We start from the raw sequence: 24,089 nt of genomic DNA, 5'->3' as shown, positions 1-24,089 counted from the left end.
TTGAACAATCCAAACTGTTCATCCCCTGAGGGGTTGGTACGCTTCGGATTTTCACGGGGCAAGAAATGTGTTTGCACTTGAGCATATTGCACACATCATAAATAATCACTCATTCGTCTTCAATCCAAATGCAACTTGGACTGCGAACAATCATAGTATTAATCATAGTAAAACTCGTTTCCGAAAGGTATTCTCACCTTGTGTCCATCTTGTCCTGCCGCTCCTGGAGGCCCCTGTTGAATAGAGACAACGACTTAATTTTTATTACTAAGAGATAACTTATGGCAGTCAGCATTTTCATTTAGGATGGTTTACATTCAAGTAAAGGAGAGCAATGGTACATTGATTGTTAATCTTGATGAAGAATTTAGTTGGATTTCAGGTCCCCTTATGTTTACCAGACACATTTGAAAGAAAAGTCAATTTTAAAGTTGAATGGTAGGATACTAGTTTGGGATGTTTTGAACCATTTGTAGAAGTTTTAATTTTAATACATTTTAAATTTATTTATCTTGTAAAGTAACAAAAATGGTTCTGTTTGACTTTATCTCCTAGTAAGCAGAAAGAATAATGACTGTATATTAAAAATAATGTCATGAACCTGAACAGGATCATGACCCAAACGCGTGACGTTCTCACACAAACATTTTATCTTACGGGAAATGGGGAGTCATGCACGTAAGGCAGCAGTCTGGCGTGAAATGATAGGAAGCCAGAGGCCGACGAGATTGATACCAATTGCCCGAGTAGATATCCGACAGATGGGGTCGATACAGGACAGAACAGACGGACAGGATTGATAATGAAGCAGGATATCGCAAATAAGCAGGACAAACTAGACGGGAACGAAAACTGGAGAGAGTAATAAACAGGACAAAAATAGACGGGAACAAAATTGGAAACCGATATTAAACAGGACAAAAATAAACAGGAACAATACCGGAGAGGGAATACAGGAAACAGTATAGCATGAAAATGGTGAAAGTAATAAAAGGACTGATTTAAATACAGTCGAAAGGCCAACCCAAACCCCCAAAAATTTGAAAAGAGAAGAATTTATTCAAGCGTATCTAAAAACTGCACATAAATTCTAGCATGCCTTTAAAGCAGTTTTAAGGAGTTTGCTTCTATGGGAGTGTATAAGGTTATTTGTGACTACTTATTTGTAACTTTCAGTGTAATGCGCTACCTTTTGGTGTTAGTAAACTGGGGGATAACTTAGTTACATTCTAAATAAGGTAACTAGGAACTGTAACGACTGTAAATACTGGTTTTCCGTACCCTTCCTTACACTGGAGTAAACAGGAGTCAAAAGCTATCCTCCGCTTTCAAGCTGACGGCTAAGGCCTCCATGTACTAGTATCAGTATAACAGACAACATAGACAGACCTCTAATCAGGATTAAAAGTTTCTCTCACACGAGCATATTGCACATAATTAAAAACCTCCGAAAGCTCACTGAAGGGATTGGGGAGTTTTTGGCCCAGTTGACGCCGCTAGCTCATGTGATTGCAGGTGCCGATAGTGTCATTCATCAAGGAGGCAATGCACCACCACATCTTGCACATTCTTGGTCTGTGTCCCGCTCCGACTAATCAACATGAAAGGGTGACGCTTGCGGGCAGTGAAAGCGAACCAGCCAAAGAAAACCACTTGACAATTAATTAACCCTTTGTCGTTTTTCCACACAATAGGTCAAGCTCAAAGATGAAATGTATCCGATTTTAATGATTGTATTAATAACCATTAATCAGGTCCAAATATTTTCAAGTGATCTCATACTCAAACTGATTTATGCAAAGTCACTATGCAACAAGAATCCATTTAAACGTGAAATAAAGATGTGGGATTGTCAAGAGACTTGCATGCTTATAAATTAAAAACGTGTATGTTATAAGAATATAGTTACGAAATTGGAAAAAAAAACATCAGAAAATATTCATACTTAGGCAAAAGCAGTGGAAAAGCTAAACTTCCCTTAGGCTATGTAAATAAGTTTGAATGGGATTGCTTAATTTATCATTGAAGTAATTTTCAAGTTAAAGCGAACAATGTACTGCACAATTGTTCATTGTGAAGTTGCATATATATATATATATATATATATATATATATATATATATATATATATAAAATATATATATATTTTTTAAGGCACTTTTATACCTTTTCAATTGTTTTACTTGCTCTGAAAGGAGAATCCCGACAATTTCGTTACACCTGTACGTACTGACAAAAAGCCAATTATTCAAGATAATATTGGTTATATTACCGAAAGTGAAAAAATGTTAACCAGCGACTATTGTAAAAAAGAATCGCTGGACACGGATTATCAACTTACAACAGGTCCCCGAGGACCTCGTTTGATGTGTGACAAGTCTGGAGTTGGTCCCATGGGGCCCATCAGGCCCCTCGGTCCAGGGGGGCCCTGAGATCCTGGCTGTCCTTCAGATCCGGCTTTTCCCTCAGGTCCTGGATCACCTAAGGAAAAACAAAAAAACAAAACAAAAAAGAAAGTCAATATACAGACATGATTTTTGTTTTAATCAATAATTCATTGTTTCTTTAACAGGAAAACAACGTAAATATGACATAATGCAATATATATTATATTCTGATTTGATGTATATATATATATATATATATATATATATATATATATATATATATATATATATATATATATATATATATTAGATATCATCATCATAATCAATGCCCACTTTATATCAATATTAATATTTCATTTTTCTATTCTAAGCCTATACCCAGGTCACAATTTGATATTGAGACTGACCGATTAACTGACGGAAAATGATTACGTTTGTGATATAAAATAACATGTACTTGAACAGAATAATGTGTACATGTACAAAAATCTCACATGAATGGAGCTTTGTAAAGTTGTAAACAGTAAATAATGCATCTTGTATAATTATTAATAATAGTAAAACCTGTGTTTAGAGAATAATATTAATGACCATGTTAAAAACTTCAAGTAATTTTCATTTTGTCCATAATTTTCCTGGTTTTAATTAGACATTTTGCTCAGTTAACGCTTGACCTGCGTGTGTTCTTTCTCAAATAAGTCCCTTTACTTTGTAATTAATGAAGTTTCCAGGATGTTAGGCGGCACTTTTACCTGGGGGACCAGGCAGGCCTGGTGGTCCAGTTAAAAAGTCAGCTGGGGTTTTGTCATTAGTTCTCTGCTCCGGAACATCAGAACAGCTAGACAGTATCTTGAGTAAAGGAAAGAAAAAACAGAATAATTTGCATGCAAAATAATGCATGATAGGCCACTAACTCATAAAAAAAAAAAAAAACTATAACGGCAAAATATTTTGTGGTGGCCTTGTACCTAACATTATGAGCATTGTGTACAGTGCCGTGGTAACACATGACTGGAAGCAATTCATCAGGCGAACTGTGCCAACAGTGGCAGATGGATTCCTGGAGGGAAATGCGAGCTTGCCGATTACTTTTTCTCAAGCTGTCCAATTTGGAGAAAGACATCAAGTGACGTGAAATGTGACCGTGCGTGCTCTTCTGTAAAGTTAAAAATAAAAACATATATTGCACCTCCAGGCGGCTGTTTACATGTGACTCCAGCAATCAGCTAGAATTGGAAGGAAAAATAAATGTTGAAATAGATGCTTTCTTGAGTCATACACAAAAAAGCCATAGGGTGAACAAACCGGACAGTAAAAAGAACAATTGTTTACTCTAAAGTTGCTGAAATCCTAAATGTACAAATGGTTAATGATAAAAAAATATAAGACACTGTGAAAAAAATTGTAAAAAAAAACAAAAACAAACTTTTATAAAAGAAATAGAGGGCAATTCACCACCTTCTGCCTACCTGCGCACACCAGTGGCGCTCACCTTCTGTTTTAGCTGCAACACTGTAGTCTTGATCTGCTGGAAGTCATCACACGTGGCAGAGCAAGTCCCAGTGTTCATGACGTTATCAGGATTCTCCAAGACATGATGCAGAGCTGTTGACAATTTGTCATTAGGGCATACTAAATAACACAACATTTGAGAAAACACATCAATAGCATTTGCTTAAAAGATGCACGAAAGGATATTTTGTTTCCCCCCGTGGATTGTATAATTGGAATGGACGAGCGCAATCTTGGTTACGTACCTTCTGACACAACAAATATGTCGTAAAAACTGATTTCAAGCCGCACCCACTACTTTAATTCAGAAAAAAATTGCATATACATGAAATGCACTATAAACTGCAGGTGTCCGCGTCATAACATGGGATTTACAAAGGAAAAAAAAGAGTCTTAGGTTTAAAAAACATATCTTAACTTTTTATTCCCAACAGTGCTTGTGATGATCTTGATTTTTGGCATTCCATTTGTAACGGGTGTCAGGACCAGAACGGAAACAGGACCAAATTGTGTTACGTTTCTCACAAGTTTTATTAGAGGAAAGAGAAAGGGCTGCGCCCACGATCCGGTGTTCGCTGGACGCGTGAAGCAAGTCGCTCTTGTACTCGGATGGTGCTCCGAACACGGAAGGGGAACTTCCGTAGCGAGCGATGGCGGTGTCGGGGAGGGAAAATAACGGGTCGGTAGCCAGGACTGGGAGAGCAAGGCGTGGTCGGGGTTGGAAGCAAGTTGTAAGTCAAAATAGGAGAGCAGACGTGGTCAGGATCATAACGGGTCGAAGCCGGGGACAGACGGGAGCAAAAAAGGGACAGGTGGGAGTCAGGGTTGAAAAAGGCTTGCCTAGTGCTCACTGAGGTTCGCAGACTGACTGACAAAAGAGGACAGACAGGACTGGGTTCAAATACTGACCGGGTGCCAATCAGAACCCGCGGCAGTTGGCGCCAAAGGAGCGGGCACAGCTGAGTCACATCAGTAATCATGACAACGGACATGATTTTGACCACCTATAAATGTTTCTAAGTTCATTAGACCCTTCTAATTCATGACCGAAGGATATGAATTCTGTTGAGTTAATGTTGCACGGCTATTTGGACTTTAAACAAACAAGGCTTAACGCCCCACTTGATCATAAATTGGCCGCATTATTGTATAAGCCACATGATTTAAAACCTAGTAAAAAGTAACAACTTGTATCCGTTTTTCACGGTAATAAACCTTTGATTGACAAGTATTGAAGGAGGCAGCCACACAGCTCTGTTTTGCCGTATGACGTCACGGCTCGAGAGGCAACCGCTGGTCACGGGTCACCCCTTTCAGGGCACCAGCAAAGTTGGAATTTTTCTAACTTCATTCCTCCTCAGGATGGATAATTAAAGTAACAATCATGAAAAAGGTCAGTGTAAAGAGTGCGCTTTTGTTTCCACGCGCATACATTATACAACAGATTGACAGTGTGGGGACCCCGTTGCTTTTTGCTCAAGCGAGGAGACACCCTAGGGAGGAAGGACTGCCTCATTGGCGGCAGAATGGGCGCGAAGGTTTTTATTTTTATTATTTTTAATCTTCCGGGCCTTTTGTGATGTTTTCCTCAAGAGGCAAACTGGGGAAGGACCCCGGAGTCGATGGGTTTAAAGTTCACGCTCGGGAGGAAAAACTGTTCTGACGTACTGGGTGTAATGACTACCAGGTGCATACATAATACATTTATGCATACAGCGCGATAAAGCCCACTCTTGGAGCAAGGGCAGTGCCTGACCATATCCCACGTTGCTACTGCTGTTTCTTTTTTGTTGTTGTTTTATGTTCCCCCTTGATATTTATATCCTACGATTTTTGACTTTGCATGAGACGCTCAATTGTTTTAGCCTTCTTGGATGTTTTTGTCAATAAACTTTTTTAACTGCTCTCATGCATCAGATTATAATAACCACTCACTGTATTGCGGTCTACTTTTTGCAGTTCCACAACTCCGCGGATTTTAATTGTGCATTGTGTTCCGCATTCTGATTGGCTAAATAGTTGCCCCGTCCCTTTTTTGCCCCTGTCTGTCTTTGCATCAATAACGTTGTGGTCTAAGCTGTTCATTACGTACAAGCAAATCTTTTTCAAGTTTTCAAGTTCAAGTTTCTCTAAAAGGCATATTAGCATATCGCTCAACTGTGGCTGGGGGCAAAAGTCATAAGAACATGCCAACAAACTTGGACTTCTCAACACGCTCAAGGAAAGTAAGAGCAATTTTCCATAACCACCACACTCTTATGGAGTTTTCTTTTACTAATCATCTACTGAAGAAGCTCAAATAGAATGCAAAACACTTATGGGGAAAATGACATAAAGATAACACAGAAGTTGAGAACTTAAACTGGCACCATTTGGATGGACAACAACATTGGCTTGATTATTACGTGACTGTATTTTGATAGAGTTCCCCCTTTTACGTCACACCAATACCAATACCTAGCAACAAAGAGATGTTCTGCGAAGTTCTGCTTTGATGAAGATGACGGCCCAGTCTTTAGGTTCTCGGCTGTAGAGTGATGAGGAATCATGGTAGGTTTGAGAGCCGGTTGGGACGGGGACCACAGGATGCAGAGTGTTGAAGTGTTGACTCCTTGTGGCTTGAGGCTTCTCTGAGGTCGCTGGCTTTGTCCCACTGGTTTGGCCGCAAACTTGATGAAGCTTGGCTGCTGACTTGGCAAGGCTCTCTGGCTGCCAGTTGAGCTGAGACTTGGTCAGGACCGGCCAGGGCGGCCTTGGTCCAGTTCCTCCTGATAGGACATGCCCTCTTGTTTCTTTCATTCATTCATTCATTATCTGCACAGCTTATCCTCAGTAGGGTCACGGGGGTGCTGAAGCCCATCCCAGCTACCTCTTGCTTATTGCTGGCTAAAATTCAGACGGCCCTTGTGAGGGGAGACGTGTACCAGCTCCCGGTTCCGGTTTCCTGGGAGGGGCTAACCCCCAGAGGTGGAGTGATCAAGGCCACCTTTGATGAGCAAATGCAAGATAACGTAACCTCACCAATCTCACATTTCACCAGTATCAGTCAGATAACATATCTATGTGATTGACAATGTCACATGTCTTGATCATTTTCTGACCAAACGTTGAATACTCTACATATTTAATAATATATCATCACACTGCAGGGTTCCCTCAGGATTTTTCCACTCAAATTTAAGACTTTTTAAGACTTTTTGAAGACCATTTGCAATAAAATTAAAGAACAATCTCGTACCTATTCTGGCATACACCGGCTGCGATGGTGGGGATTTAAAGACCGCCATGAGCAAAAACGCACGGGTAGTGGGAACGGGTATGAATCAACCGGTATGGATTCGCGAGCCGCCTCCGAGAGGACAAGACCGAGTACGGCAACGAATGGGGGGAGGGACACAGTGATCATGCGGTGGAACCGCACTCCCAGTCTTCTTAGGATCCTGGCGGGGGCGGGCGACTGTGGTGGCAAAACTGGAAACGTCTGCGGTGGCAGAACGGGCCACTGCCGCGACAGATTCATGACATCAACTGGACGACTCCCTGATGGAGGTCCACGGCTATCTGTCACAGTCCGCGGCAACGGGTTCGGGTGTCAGCTCGGTGACTCCTCCCACTCATTCCCTAGTAGAGCCAGGAACCAGTTATCCTTGAAATCATTCAACCATAATGGGTTAAACCTACACTTTCCCATCACAAAGTTTCGCCGATGATGACAGCAGGTTAAACACTGACTGTACGTCAAGATCCATAAAGCTCCACCTGTAGTTCCGAAAACACGTACATCTGAATTTTCCAACAAATTTCATTTTTCGGTCGGAAGTCAATGAAGTCAGGGAAATTGAAAAAAAATAAAAATATGACACAACAAACAATCCATACTTTAATTAGTTTACTTTTTATTCAGTTATCAGCTCAATCACGCAGATAAGACAAGGGAAATTTAAGACATTTGAGAGTAAAATTTAAGACTTGTAGTCAAAACTTAGGACCTTTTAATGCCTTGATTTGGGTTAATCAAATTTTTACGACATTGGGGTAACCCTGCACTAATAACACAAATTAATGAATCATTTTCTTGGGCCAAATTGAGATTTTTGCCAAAATCCCAATAGAAAGCCGCTCTATCTGCACATGTGTCCAAGTCGGTCAACCCATTATATTTCATCCAACCAATTTATAGTGCAATATAGTAGCAAGATTATTTTAAAATAAAAATTCCAGAGTACAGAAGTTATTTGTAAAAAAAGTTCATAAAGTACAGTACTTAAATTAGTTGTTTGGTATGTTCTTTTTACACCACATTTTTGCCATCCTCATGATGGGGATAAAATATCATTAAAGTAAAGTGGATCGTGCACTTAATCAATGCAGTAGTGTGAAAAGAAGCACGTTTCAAAGATCATAATTTGACAGTGGAGAAGTGTTGGTGAGCCTGTAAATTGGATTTTTTATTTGGCTTCAATGTGAAATAAAGTATTTAATAAATAAAGGCTTCTACTCTTCGGGTTTTGAGTATCGCTGGAATTTTGGGAACGCAACCATCACAAAAACTGGATGATTACTATGAATAGAAACTGGCACTGACCTCTCTCTTCTTTGCTGCACGTTTGCCCATCTTCCTCCAGAAAGAAGCCTGGTCCGCACTCGCAACGGAAACTCCCAGCCGTGTTGACGCAGTCTTGGGAACACACCGTTGCGTTTGTGTCAGCACATTCGTCAATGTCTGGATGGAGAAAAATAATTTCAGATATGACTTATGATTGGATCAATGTACTTTCCCCTATTGCTTAATCTCAATCTGGTTCCTCCTTGATTTACAAAGTTCAGATCAGCCAAAATGTTTAACAAGTGACATGAATTTGTTGTTATATATATATATATATATATATATATATATATATATATATATATATATATATATATATATATATATATACACATACACAAAATTAGATTTCATAGTACAGAAAATTGACAAAAAAATAAAGCAAAGACTGAAATTGCTTAACGTTGTGGTCTAAAAATTTAACATTTTCTACGTGCTGATGCCATATTCTGGCTTAAATCGTCATTGCAGCCACACGATTGAATTAACGCTTCCTTTTTTCATTTTTCCCCCAATGTCTTTTAGGGTTTGGGTTTGGCATTTGGACTGTATTTGAAAAAGTCCTTTTCTTACTTTAGCCATTTTCATATTACACTAAGAGAAAACTGCAATCACGAGCATGAAATCACTCTCAATACCCTGCTTCCTCCCTCTTGCCTTTCCTGCCTCTTAATGTGTTGCGAGTCGCGAACAACTCAGATATAAGTAGGATAAAAGCGGATAGGTGTGGTGGGAAAAAAATAAAAGCTCTTTGAACTCACTTGGGTAATGTTTACACATATTTAATAAATACAATATTGTACTTTGAAATTATTAATAATAATAATAATAATAATTTCCATTGTATTGTCATTCTTTGTAACAATGTACACAGAACGAAATGTCGATACACCTGACCCGTTGTAGCGAGTCGATGCAGCCGCAGCCAGAGGGCGCCGTCATTATACCAATTAGGTATGTCTCAGTCGAGGCGCGAACCAGCGACCTCCCAGTCTCAAAGCGGGCACACTACCATCTAGGCTAAGAACACCTCGAATGATGCCGCCCACCTTTAATATAAGATGTTACATGGTAGCAATCGTCGTAGTACAGTTTTGAGAGAAGATGGGTGAGTGTTTAATATTAAGTGCCTCCGAGTGGTATAAATAAACTTTCATTCAGTAAAAAACAAACAAACAACACTGGTATGAAGACTAGGCAGAAATACATAAAATATCACATGTTAATTTTTATATATATAAAAAAAAATCATAGCTCGAGAAATGTGTATTTATTTGACGCTTTGGCGTCTCCACTTAGGTCGCCACCATCTTTGTCCGGCATCCTGCCGCCACGCTGTGCTCCGTGGCCCTCGCTAGGCCCAGGCAACACAGTGCCATCTAGTGGTTAATAGTACGCATTGGTGCTTTAAGAAACTGTGCGTACACAAAAACCTTTTAACTGTGATAAAAAAACTAACAAATGTCCCAATAAGTGGTGTTATATTAATTAAACATGCCTAGATTTTTTGTATACTTTCATTTGTAATATTCTATTTTATTTAGTCATAATTATGTTGTATTGTATTTTGTAGCCAAAAGAGACCTTGAGCGCCATTGTTAATTCCATATTTCTTTGAATAGAATACACAATGAGAGACAGGAAACATCAATTTCAGCTCATGACTATATGTTATCAGTTCAAGTCTTGAAACTCACTTGGCTAGTGTTTTGACACTTTTCGTCTTTATTACAAAACATTTAGACACATTCACTGGGTTTCTAACATGTCAAGAGGACACAATCATAAATGGGGTGTGTAAAAAGACACATTCCTGAATGCCAGCACTGGCATATCAAGCTAACTCTAACTGCCTACTGTCGACAGCCTATGTGTGTGCCTCCTTTGAACAACATGCTCATCCTTTTTAAGCCTTTATTTTTCCTAGCCTACCCAAAATCAATCGAACACGTGGAAAAAAAACAGTGATGTACAACATTATTCATAAACCCTAAGAGCAAAGTAAGTAGCACTTTGGTATGTTGATAGGAAAATGCTGTACAGTAAACGCAATTATTTTTTAAAATTCAAACTAGAGGTAAGATCTTGGGCCCAGGCCCAGACCTGACTTGAATATTGAAAATGTCAAGCAATAAGTCTTCTCTCTCGTCTTAAAAAAAATATATTTGTGGAGGATGAGCATGCAAGCTGTTCAGCGCACTTACTTTTACTTAAGCAATTATTTGGATGACTACTTTTTACTTCTACTTGAGTAATATATTTTTTTTAAATATTCGGCACCGCCTGTAATTTGGCGCCGAATTGCACACTTTATTTGCGGGACCAAGCCAAAAGTAAACCTGAAGCTGCACTTCAGCGCCCCGCGTACCTGAGCTAACCCGTGCACTTTGGCGCCGAGGTACGCATGGCGCCGAAGTGCAGCTTAGGTTTACTTTCGGGCCGGTCCCTCAAATCTAGTGAATCGGTCGGGCTTGGGCTGGTTCAGGCTTTTATACCACAACACTGATTTGCATAGTACATTCTGAAATGTAAAACAGTCTCTCCTCTTCTTCAAATGTGTGTCAATAACCTCTCGTGTTTAAAAGGTATGCGTAAAAGAGCTTGTGTCGTATATTGTTAACATTTGATGGTGAAGAAGTGGAGAGACAGTTTAACCTATCAGAATGCGCTGTGCATATCAGTATTTCTGGCACCTAAAGTAAAAATTGTGTGATAATGATGTGACTTATAATGCCTATATATCATCCTTCATATATTATTTGTACCACTGGTGGTCTTTTGGTAAAATTTTGGCACTCTCACCACCACTACTCTGGTTCGATTCCCGTTACATACAATGTTTTGCAAATTAAGTCAGCGATGTTTGACGATTTTATCAATCATTGCACAATTATTGCTCAAATACCTCAAATTCATGGCCAAAATGGCATTTTTAGGCACCTCATATCCTAGAAAATACAGTACTCACTGTCCTGTAAGGTGATTCCAAAATGGAAAGACTTACCTAGACAATAGGGCTTCTCCCGGTTCCTGTGTCGCTCACGATCATAACGGTACCCGGGATAACAGGTACACACCACACGGCCAAAGTGATCACTACACTGTTGCTCACAGGGAGCGTCGGAGCACACATCATAGTCTTGTGAATACAAGGGAAAGGTTTGCCATGTTAATTTTTAAAACGGGTATTTAAAAAAGGAATTTTGCTCACGGATGATGTAATTGTAAACATATCGTATATTCACACCACGGCACTTATGACATGGATTCATCAAACACCTTTTTTTTCCAGGTGTATTTGCCTACCTTCAGGGATGCACTGTCCTAGCACAAACTTGAAGCCACGGCAGCACTGCTTTCTAAAAAAAGGACCAAACAGAGGCAAATAACGTTGGCTATGATGATTCTATTGAAGGCACATTACGGCCGACAAGTATTATCAATAAAACGCAAACGCGCACGATAGTCAGCGGGGTACAGGCAAGCGGTCCTGCTGATTTGGACAGGTTTCCTCACAGCAGTCTGTTCTGATCTCAAGCATTATGATTATTATTCATCACTGTCTCAAACAGCAAAAAGTGCTTTCAGGTGTTTCTGTTATTCAAAGAGCAAATGATACACATGTAAAAAAAGAAATACAAAATGAATTACTGTACATAGTGAATTGTGCATTGCCACTTGCTCACTCAAAGGTGACACCGTAATTTTTGCAGCATTTATTCAGCCATCGGGGGCACCGCATTTATTTTGAACTAGGCCAGCATTTGGATGTGATTTGTGCGATCCGTGGTTTCACACATGCGCTTTTTGTGATGGGAGCTAAAAGACGGGTAAAGCTGCACAGAAGGACATGCACTCAAAGACAAACATGATGCATAAAGCATTAAAATATTTTAATTTGTTCAATATTTTAAGCAAGTATACATCATATACTATATGTGCAACACAAAATAACGTTTTATCATTAAAATCTCCTCGCAAAAGTTTTACTTTGATTATATTGGTGGCCCCCATTTGCTTTTAACTGCACTGATTTGCAATTCGAAACTGGACATCATGGGACACCATACACCATTATGTGTAACCACATTAAAAAACAATCTTTGATTTCAATATTTAATGAACACATTTTGAAATTCAAAATATAAAATATTTCATTTGTCAGCACCCCTAGCATCAAGGGGGAACGCCGTCAAAAAAGGATGAGTATTTACAAATGTTAACTTTTTACTTAATTTTGCAGATGGCTAACGCTAACCGAGGTCCTTCTTACAAAAACGTATTTCTTTTCAGGAAACCATTATTTGAAAACTGTAAATCAACCATCTGAAGGGAAACCACAATGTTGGCTTGAAGGCATTATTCTAGCTCACCAATGTATTTTTAATGTATGTTTTCTTTGAATGGTTGTCGCTAGATATACTCACTGGAACAGTTTGCAAATAATATTCCCTCACTAGTGTGGAATATTTGCCAGAAGCAAAGATGACTTCAATAAGCACACTTAACATAAAAACATGATCAACACATTGGATTGAGCCACGTAGGTGCACAACATTGCTGATCTTAAATCCAGCATAGGACCAGCAAAACAGAAGTAACAACTAGAAACCAATTACATTTTTTAACAGGCCCTGACAAGAACAGAGCAGATCACTAAACTAAACTCCAGTGTCCTACACGTACCATGGATTTTGATTGATACACAAACTATATAAGGCTACTCTACTATTAACACGGTTCATGGATCCCTTAACCATCCGTCATATGGGTCATAGGGGCACCACTTCATGTGGTGTACCTTGGGCAAGCACAGCCTGGCGGCAAGGCTAATTATTTGTTTTCAATTTTGGTGTTAAGAGTTCGTTATCCTGTAATTTAAAGACAACGCTTGCTTAAGCTAACCAATGGCAAAAACCTCTTGAAGTACACTCAAATAAGAAAATATGTTGTGGAAGTTCCCGGTGATCCTAGTGAGGATACGCGGCGCAGAAAATGGATGGATAGATGTTGTCAAGGTGGTAGAATAGTAAAAAAAAAACAATCTAAAATGAGCCAAATTATATGCTGAAAGGTTAGGGTTTCCTTTCCGAAGCTGACCCTGCATCGGCTCGCTACAGTTTAACTGTACGGGTCAGGTGTATCGACATTTCGTTCTGTGTACATTGTTACAAAGAATGACAATACAAGTAAATTATTATTATTATTATTATTTATAAGGGGATGAAAATGAATGGGTGAATGGTTGAAGATGGATTGATGGATGGAGGGTTTCATTGATGGATCAAACCAACAAACTAATAGAAGTTTACTGCAAAACTGCAACTAACGTTTTTAGGAGATTTTCAATTTGAAAAAGAAAGAATAGTGAACAACTCAAACATGCATCCTTTTCTGGTCAAGCCAAATTTTATCTTTGAAATGAAAAAAATGAAAATAAAAAAGGTTCCTGATGTCAAGTACAACCACCCAATAATTCTAAAACATGTTTTGCTCAGGAAAGGTTCCTAGAAAAAAAGGGTCATCCCACATAGGATCCAAATTGTATTAACCATAGTAATTGATTTAAAATCTGTTCATTGTTTTCTCATATTTCTTACTTTATAAGGACTGCAACTCTTGATCTTGGATACTCTATTGCATAGTAAATAACCTGGGAAGAACGACACCACAAGAGGACACCCTGAGAGAGTTGACTCAAGGACTATTTTCTGTGTGACCCGAAGAAGAATAAGCAAACAGTCGGTGAGACGACGGCGGCAAAAACAAACAAACTCGGCATCACAAGAGAAACCAGATCCACACCCGTGTTCACTTTCCCTCGACTGTGCATCTTTTATTGGATTATCATTAAAAGGGAAAATGCTCACAGGTTGCAACTTTATACCTTGTTGCCCCTTGTGGAAAACCCAAGCGAATTTAGGAAACATCCAAAACAACTTTACAAGATTAGCTTTTCCTTCTTCATGGATGATTCTTGTGGACTGGCGTTTACACATCCTGACATGACTTCAGACAAGTGTGGGGAGTAGGGGTAATGTTTCAACCAGAGTGAAGTTTGAAACAAGTTTTTTTTATGAAAAGCAGTCCAATGGCTTAAAGCTATTAAAACTTGTATTTAATGATAATATAAACATATATATGATAATAATATAATTAAGTCTCGCATGATAAAACAAACAAAATCAGCACTACATTTGACTAGACAAGATTTAAATAGACTGCATATCACATAACTGGACTGTATTGAATAAACCACACTAGATTAGACACTTTGGTATACTGTCTATTGTGCAGTGTTGCCTTAATTTCATAATTTAGTGCTCAAGTGTTGCCTAGCATACACTACATTGCCAATTGACACGTATATGGCTGCACTAAAACAAAATAACTGGACTACCCAAATGCGTATCGACAAAAAAGTAAATAATAAGATTTTCGTAGTGTTGAAAAGACTAGAGTTTACTATGATGCTGCAAAAGGAAATCCAGGCCATAGAGACGTGATGCTACAGAAAACATCTAAGCATCAGCTACATAGCCTATGTGACAAACAAAACAGTGCACAAGACCATCAGAGGGCACAACGGACCTTACAAAAAACTGCATAGACAAAAAACGGCATGGACAAAAAACTGCAGTGGTATGGTTACGTCACAAGAACCTCGGGACAGGCCAAAATCATCCTCAAGGGCACAGTAAAAGGAGGTTGGAGGAGAAGAAGACCAAAAAAATAATTGGGCCGACAAAATCAAGGAATGGACAGGTGCAAACTTTACCACAACAAAACTCAGGCTAGAAATTGTCAGCAGAGGAGAGAGCTGTCTAGAGTTCTAAGTGGCGTCCCAGGCTGTTAAGGGATTCATAAACCGTGATACTCTATTTGAATTGTAAAATGTGGACTAATTTGAAAGGATTTTAGAAACCAGTAGTGCTGTAAACTCTGTTATGTTATAATGTTTGTTGTACATTATACTAGATTGCAATAGATCACTTAAGTATTGAGACTACAGGTACACAGAGTAAGGATTCTCTAGTCAAGACTAGGATACTCCAAAGTAATAAATAATTTATCAATTGTATTTTCTTCTGTCTCAACAGGCAACAGGACAATGTGCACATGCTTGATTATTTGTCTTAAGAATATGATGTCTACACACATTATTAAACGTCTCCTACCTGATTATAACTGTCTCAAAAGTTTGCAACCATTCCAACGATAAATGAATTATTTACCAAAATAGAGTGCCTGCATTTTTTGTTGACATTTGTTATTTTATGAATGGATCTGTTATCGTATTTAATAGAAAATAATTTTAAAGATGAAATAAAATACTGCTTTTTGATTTGAACCTGTAAGAAAGGGATCTTAAGAACAATTAGTCCATTTGTCACTTTCTATACTTTAGCAGTGCTATTTACTTATGCTCACTCCATTTATAGAAGTGCATACTTATGCCAAAACCTGTAAAAAGGAATTCACCCAACTCAACTTATTTTATGGATTCTCCAGGTTTTCTATCTATTCTGACCTCTTTTGTTACTGTGTGCACTCCATTCACACTCCCCCTTCCATGTGCACTGTAAACCATTTTGTTGCCACAAATGAATCTTCCTAATAGCCCACATAAAAAAAGAAAAATGGCAATGATGAAGTTATACGAGCGACAGCAAGATAAAGCCCTGCGTCTCTATATTTGTGAGGGGAACACGGACGGAGGAACAATGAGGCGGTGCATCAAATACATCTCAATAAGTCTTTACTTAGCCAGGTCATGTGTTGAAATTATGACAAAAAAGATCAAATAAAAATCAAGAACAAATTTTGGTTGCGGAGAAATGTGAAAAACGTTGTTTGGTTTATTAGGTCAGTTTAAATACACTTGCACAACCTAAATACCGTTTTAATATAAGCTTGAGAATCAAAAACCTCAGCATAAACTGTCATGGTATTTTTAAGCACACTTGAGAAAAAAATGTAAACACGCACCAGCTCACATGGTCTAGTTTGAATTGGAGGGGGTTTAACATTATGTCACTAAGATTAAAAACCACGCCATGTCGTTTCCATATAAATCTCACAACAAGTTATACATTTAGTTGTCACTATAAACTGTCTTAGTAGATCCAGGAAAATTGTGTAAAATGTATAAGTGTTCTTTAGTCAGTTTACACTGAGGGGGTGTTTGTCATGTCACTTATAAAGGAACCTCCTACATAACTGGTAAAAAAAGAATGTTATGGGATGTTAAATCAAGATTTTCAACATATTCTGTACGGCTGGTCTATGTTATAAAAGACAAGAAACAATTTGAACAAAAATCCAGCAATCTTAAACCTGCTATACAAAATACATCTGCGAACAAAATGTATAGAGGAAATAAATAAACAATGTAATCTAGGTCCGTCTTAAGAATGTCTAGAAAATAACAAGAATGAGAGAAAAAGACATTCAAGAAGGTCAGCAGTTCATCTAAAAATACCACAGGAGTGATTTTCCCGTTCTTACTTTAAAATTCCTTTGACGTGCTGAAGGTCCCTCAGCCGTGTCCTCATTATTCGCTGGAATTATTAAATTGCAGGCTACTATTGAAATGCCAAAAAAAGGTAAAACAAAACTAAAGAATGGTGTTTTTCCACCAGATGATATCGTTCTTCTGAAAGGGAGACAGATGGAGAATTTTAGATGACTAAAGGCTTATTTCGCAAACGTGATAACTCCCAAAAAACATTTAAGTGTTGCAACCAGCAAGACTTTCTGCAACACAAGTGACCTTTGATCTCAGCTCTCAATCACAACTGCAACAGTTTCTTAGTACTGTACATCTTTCACAGAAAATGGCACACGGTTTAAAGAGTTTCTGTAACGCTGCTTCCTGTAGACATCCAAGACCCCCCAGAAATGACTTTTGACTACTGCAACCGTATGGGATTATATTTCAAAAATCACTTGAGTTCCAGGATATCAACTTTTGATGGGAGCTTGACTCCATTAAGTGTCAGATGTATTCCCCCTAAATTGATCTTATTGGTTAGATCAGGAAAAAAGTTTCCCCGGCTAAAAACAAATCCAGTTTTATATTTGAACACACATATCAGATGTCTTTTTTACTTGGGTAATTGAAAAAAAAAAAAATCTCATAATTTCTATCTGACAACACATAAATAACTACTATGCGTTTAAAATAGTGAGGCATGGTAGAATAGTCGTGAGGGATTTTGAGGAATGAGAAATAAAAGTCTATTTGAAACATTTAACAAGATAAACGTACTCCAGGGGTTAGCGCTGTTGTTTGCCTTGCTGTCATGACCTTGGATCGATTCATACTCAACAGTACATTAACAATCACTCTGCAATCCACAAGTGACTCAGCCAGGCAGTATCCTGCTTTGTGTCTTAATCACAATGGGGATCATCCCCAGTCCTACCCATAGCATTTCCCAAGAAAAAACAATGGGAAAAGAATTTTAAACTGACCCAGTATATGCTTTTTTGCCAACCTAAGATTCGGGAAGACTTGTCTTGGAGATACAGAAGCAGTCATGACATTGGATCTTTTTACACTCAGAAGTCCATTCAATATCAGTACTCACATTTCAAGTCACCAACTGAGTGAACCGTTTTTATTTCAGTGACTGAACCACCATCCAGATCTCATTCAGCTATTGTTGCATAAGTTCACTTTCAATGGCTCTTACAGTGGCCATGAGTATGTAGAGAGAAATCTGTCTTTTGTCTTATGTAAACTGGCATCCAGATTAAAACTGATCCAAGATCTGTATGGGTTCCCACTTAAGCTTGGGAAAGACAAATCCAGAGAAACACCAGGGCAAAAAAATTCCAACTGGGAACCACATTTAGCCTCAATAGCCACTAAGAGTCGTTTACATAACTGTCAAGAATTTGGATTTATCCATACTTCAGAGTGCATTCCCAATAACCCTGCGGTTGGTGACCAAATTCAGGGTAGTCTGCGGTTACATAGGCAAATACCTCAACAACATACTTTTGCTGATTGATCAACTCCTGCTTTACATGACTTTTGACTAATCAAAGGCTGAATCTACCTAGTCAGCTGGCAAGCAAATGAAAGCCCAGCAATTATTTGTTTTGGTTCCAAACACAAATGTATGATTCATTGTTCTAAAGAAACACCAGGGACCAAAACATTGAACTGGAATTTTGAGTAAACGATTTAAAAGAAAAGATGAATTAAGTGCTCTCTGTTGTGCAATTAAAACAAATGCATACATTCACAACTCCAAAGGCTGCAAAAGACAGAAGCACACAGCAAAGAGCAACACAACAGTATCTGCAGGCATCTGCAACTGATCAGACAATACTGCAAATGTACATGACGATAACGTTATGCAAAAACACCTCCATTCAGTTGAAGCACAAGTACCTATAGTACTCAATTCCACACTATTAATATGCTGTAATATCGATTACGGCTGCAACAACAAATTGATAAAATCGATTAAATTTGATTATTAAAAGCGTTGGCGACTAATTGCCTCATCGATTCATCGTGTTGCTCAATTTATGAGCCACTAAGAATGTTTATCAATGCAAATAAGTGCATTGGATCACGTTGTTATAGTACTGCTTTAGTCCAGCAGAAGACATTATGGGGAAGTTTTTTTTTTTACTAACAAATAAAGATTTCATAAAATAATATGCTCTATAAAGATAAATAAAGTTCAGTTTAACTTATTTTGAAAAAGCTCCTCTGTGGTAAAAAGTGGCCGACAAAAGCGCTCCGACAACCGCATCAAGCTTTCTTATTCCACTTTTGTCTTAAAACAAACAGCTTGCCTCCTCTTTATACTTCACACCAACCATATTAAATGGATGTATGAGATAGTAAACAATACAAAAGCCAACGTTCTTAGCACGCTAGCATTAAAGTACATGTTGTTATGCTTACACGAACCAGGAAGTAGAAGCCAGATTTCTTTTTCAGGGTGAATGCTGGGTGAGCTCTCACAGCGCCACACGCTGGTAGCGGCGAAAAGAAGCACTACAATACTATACTCCGAAAAAGGTTTACACATCACAAAATCTAACTTCAGATATTTTTCGACACCCAAAAAAATGTTCGTATGTAGGGGAGTGTCAATATTTATATTTTGAATTTCGTTTAGTATGTGGCGATTTTGTTTATTGTTTTTTTGTCAAACACTTGTTTTTTATTGTTTTATATGACAGAATGTGGCAGCACGGCGGGGCAGTGGTTAGCGCTTGTGCGGCACAGTTCATGTCATGGGAACCTGTCATGGGTTCAAATCCAGCCCCAGACTTCCTGTGCGGAGTTTGTATGTTCTCCCCGTGCTTGCGTGGGTTTCCTCCGGGCACTCCGGTTTCCTCCCACGTTCCAAAGACATGCATTTCAGGTGAATTGGCTGGTCCAAATTGTCCCTAGGTGTGAATGAGCGAGCGAGTGAGTTGTCTGTCCCCGTGTGCCCTGCGATTGGCTGGCAACCAGTTCAGGGTGTCCCCTGCCCACTGCCTGGAGATGGCTGGGATGGGCTCCAGCACCCCCGCGACCCTACTGAGGATAAGCGGTACGGCTAATGAGATGAGATGAGATGACAGAATGTGCAGCCCAGGGGCGCAGTGGTTAGCGCGTGAATGTTTATCAATTAAACACATATCACAGTTCTGAAGGTCGTGAGATCAAACCTCCTGTGTGGAGTGTGCATGTCAGGTTAATTGGCCAGTCCAAATTGTCCCTAGGTGTGACTGAGCGATAAAAAAAACGTATCGGTTGGTATAATTGTTAGTTGCAGCCCTAATATCTACTATCTATCACTCTCAGAACAGTGAAAGAGAGTTAGACAGAAAACATCTTCAATAGCATATATTCTAAGTCCACAGTCTTTGTGATTTTTCCTGTGGTGACATGGCAAGAAGTCACATACCAGTAGATGACGATATACCATATAATTTAACATCAGAAATGCTAAAACAGACATGCGGTAAGAATTATTACTGTTTTTCCAGAGACTGAAATATTGAAGTTAAATCAAGCATACTTTAATATTGTTTTATTACTAAAAAAGGGCCCGACTAGCTTTTAGCTCTGTTGGTAAATCCACTTAAGCGGGGGACTTTTTGCCAAGTAGTTTCTGTTGCCGTTGGTCATCTTGGGGTAAAACCATGAAATTGCATTATGAAAATAATATATTGCTTCAAATACAATGATAAAATAAAAGGCTGTGAGACATAAAGGAACAAGATTCAATTCATGCATCAATCTTAAGGGAATGAGACAAGCCGCTTTTACTGATGAAGATTTCAAGTCTGGCGTGTTCACACCTACATCGTGAAACACTCCTTTGAGACTGTGCAAAAATCTGCAAAAATCCCAAAACAAAGTCTAGTCTTCCCATGCGGGGATCCAGACAATGCCTCAGGTGAGACTTGGCGTGATCATCAAGAGAAATTTTAATAACTAATACAAAAACTAAAAGAAAATACGTAAACATTACCTAGACAATACTCTTTAAGAGAGAGACAGTACCGTAATTATTAATAAAAGGAATGTGGCACAGTCGTTGCTTGTGCTTAAGCACTGCAACAAACAGCATGTTTGCCATTGCACGATGTCTACAGCCGCCACTTTGGAATGCTCCTTAACACAAACATGTCCTCCCTTACGCTATCGTGATGACTTGCACTCCTTCAGCATCTTCCGCATTTCAGGATTTACGACTAAAATCTCGGATTCCCATTCAGCTTCTTACCGAAATAGTAATAAATGCAAAAACAGCATGCCTCCATCGCCTACTGCGAACTAAATAAATCTAAACATAGACTTTAAGTGCAGATCATGCAAGATATGTAATAGTTACAAAAACTAATTTATGCTGACATTTTACCGTACAATTCTATTAATGTGCATGTTTTAAGTCACGTTTTTGTTGGTGGATGAGGAGTGTTCTCCATTTGTGTACCTGTTCTCATTTTAAGCCAGGATGCAGGGGCCTGCATAACTAAAAATGTGCATCACATAATATCCACTTACATTCATACAACTCATTTCTTGGTTTATGTTTCGCCAACCTACTAATTAATAATACTGCACATTGTTGCCGATTAATTGTGATTATATCAATTACTCACATGTCTGAAATGGAGCAATGATGATTAGCTCACCTAATCTCTCCGCTACATTTGCCACTTCTTTTCTCCCATACAAATTGTCATTTTCGCCTTCAACTCTGCAGGGGCCATCATTTTTCATTTGCGTGCATTCATCTCGCAGTCTTCCCATGCACTTGCCAGGATAGAAAACACATGTTTACATCCCTGCATCGAGCAGCGTGAGCACGTTTTACTACTTAATATAAATCGTAAGGATTTATTGCATTTCGACTACTGTAGTGATCGGCAAATAGTGATACCGTGTACCAATGCCTGCCTTAACTTAAAATATTGTTTATTTTGGATGTTGCCAATACCAGCCATGATACCTAGAAAAAAAGTTCTTTGCATCAAAAAAGGTTTTAAGATATACAGTACTAATTAAATATTTTGGTATCTGTGAAGATTCAAAGAGTAATTATTAGTATTGGTTTGAAGAAAGAAGTATTGAACATCTGTAATTTAGACAATCGGACAGATTTCTTCCGCTCACTCTGTAGTCTGAAAAAAAATAAAATGAAATTGAAAATGCATGATTAGGTAATAAGTTGGATACAAAAATGTTGTAGTACAGTCTAAATTGCATTTTCATGGAGAAAAAAAAAAACATTTTGGGCTTAGAATAAGCAGTTTGCATTTGACAAAGAACAAATCTCGTTAGGGAGAAGATGACATTTGTTTTGAACTCTGAAAAAGAGTGACTTGTCGTCCGGAAAATGTGTAAATGTTTAAACAGAACCATGAAGTAGAGGAAAGCAATGTAATTCTAAAATAAAAATAGAAAGAACATTCTTCCATCCATTTCCTGTGCCGCTTATCCTCAGTAGGGTCGCGGGGGTGCTGGAGCCCATCCCAGCCCTTTTTGGGCAGTGGGCAGGGGAAACCCTGAACTGGTTGCCAGCCAGTCGCAGGGCACACAGTTACAAACAACTCACTCGCTCATTCACACCTAGGGACAATTTGGACCGGCCAATTAACCTGACATGCATGTTTTTGGGAATGTGCACAGGGGAGAACATGCAAACTCTGCACGGGGAGGCAGCAGTAGCTGGAATTGAACCCTGGGTCTCCATTCCCTGGGGCTGCCTGCTAACCACCCATTCGCCATGCTGCTACAAAGAGATATATAAGTGAACATAAATAGATTTATAGAGAAATAAAAATAACAAAATCAAGAAAAATGCATCACCCCATAAAAACTCTGGCCAAAACATCAAATATTTTCCTTTAAAACAAATACACTATAAGGTCACATTAGTAATGAAAATACAGTGTTGAAAACAGAGACATCTTAATAATAACCAGGTTATTGCCTGTAAAAGTCAAGATTTTTGCTGGTCTTTACTTGCACTTTTGAAATAATAGCATCCTAATATGCTTTGACACAACTTAAGCACATTTGTTTTATGACAACTGTTGGTAATAGATCTGGAAGATTTATTGCATCTGAATTATCATCTGAAGTCGACTTTTCCTCGGCAGGCTATGCATCAACATTACGATGGCGAGGAAGGTTGCCAGCCGGCGTAAATGCTTTTCAGGCATCTGAGATTGGCATGATTACTGTGTCTACATCTGCTCAAAGAGAGACAACCTGGACTCCTTCCATCATATTTTCCTGGTTACAATGGAGGATACAAAATAGCAACATTTTGAAAATTCATAAACTCTAGTCGTGTTTCTTAGGCAATCTGCCATTTGCTTCATTTACCACAAAATTAGATGACAGATTTTCTAATTAGATCACTTGATTGGAAAACTAGTTAAAATACTCAGCTAAACAAAGTTTGAGAAGATGATTTTGCGTCACACAAAGTTTTAAAGTTTTAAAGTTGCTCCCTACCAATGAACTGCTTCCCTTTGAGACGCCATTTTTCTCTTAAAATTGGTCAATATGCATTCTTGGGGGATTATGTGTTGTTGACTTTAAATTTGTGGAGCATAAACAAGGTTAAAATTGTTTTGTGTTTTTATCTTTTTTTCCAGATATATAAACGGTTTAAATTGATTTCCTGTGTTTTTCAGTGTTAATGTGTTGATATAAATGTCAAGTTTATTCTTTTTTCTTCTTTTATCTCTCTTTTTTCTTTTGTTATTATAACTTTTCTTTGGAATCTCTTTTACATTTTTCCCCCCATTTAATTTATCAAACTCAGTTTATATTGTTTACTGCTGATGGTTGTTTTACTATATTGTTTAAAGCTTGGGAAATCTTTTTGTATCCAAATCCAGCTTTAAACTTCTCCACAACAGTATCTTGGACCTGCCTTGTGTGTTCCTGGTTCCACATGAGGCTCTCTGCGCTTTAAACAGACCTCTGAGACTATCACAGAGCAGGTGCATTTATACAGAGACTAGATTACACACAGGTGGATTCTATTTATCATCGTTAGTTATTTAGATCAACATTGAATCATTCAGAGATCCTCACT

General features: G+C 38.5%; 1 protein-coding gene across 1 annotated transcript in view; it reads right to left on the bottom strand.

Annotated features, from left to right (window-relative positions):
• ccbe1 (collagen and calcium binding EGF domains 1) overlaps window positions 1–24,089 on the bottom strand; it is a 43,521-nt gene that overhangs the window by 7,199 nt on the left and 12,233 nt on the right. Inside the window, exons 3-9 of the mRNA XM_088356171.1 lie at window positions 11,815–11,867; window positions 11,513–11,647; window positions 8,488–8,625; window positions 3,883–3,995; window positions 3,143–3,239; window positions 2,342–2,481; window positions 198–233 (exon numbers count right to left, since the gene is read on the bottom strand). Of these exons, the coding sequence (XP_088212297.1) occupies window positions 198–233; window positions 2,342–2,481; window positions 3,143–3,239; window positions 3,883–3,995; window positions 8,488–8,625; window positions 11,513–11,647; window positions 11,815–11,867 (712 nt within the window). The remainder of the gene's footprint in view (window positions 1–197; window positions 234–2,341; window positions 2,482–3,142; window positions 3,240–3,882; window positions 3,996–8,487; window positions 8,626–11,512; window positions 11,648–11,814; window positions 11,868–24,089) is intronic.

Source organism: Urocampus carinirostris, chromosome 16 (assembly GCF_059441175.1).
Source record: "Urocampus carinirostris isolate Australia breed hairy pipefish chromosome 16, RoL_Ucar_1.0, whole genome shotgun sequence".
Classification (NCBI taxonomy): domain Eukaryota; kingdom Metazoa; phylum Chordata; class Actinopteri; order Syngnathiformes; family Syngnathidae; genus Urocampus; species Urocampus carinirostris.
Note: the sequence above shows the minus strand (reverse complement) of the source record. Positions and strands in the feature narration are given on the sequence as shown.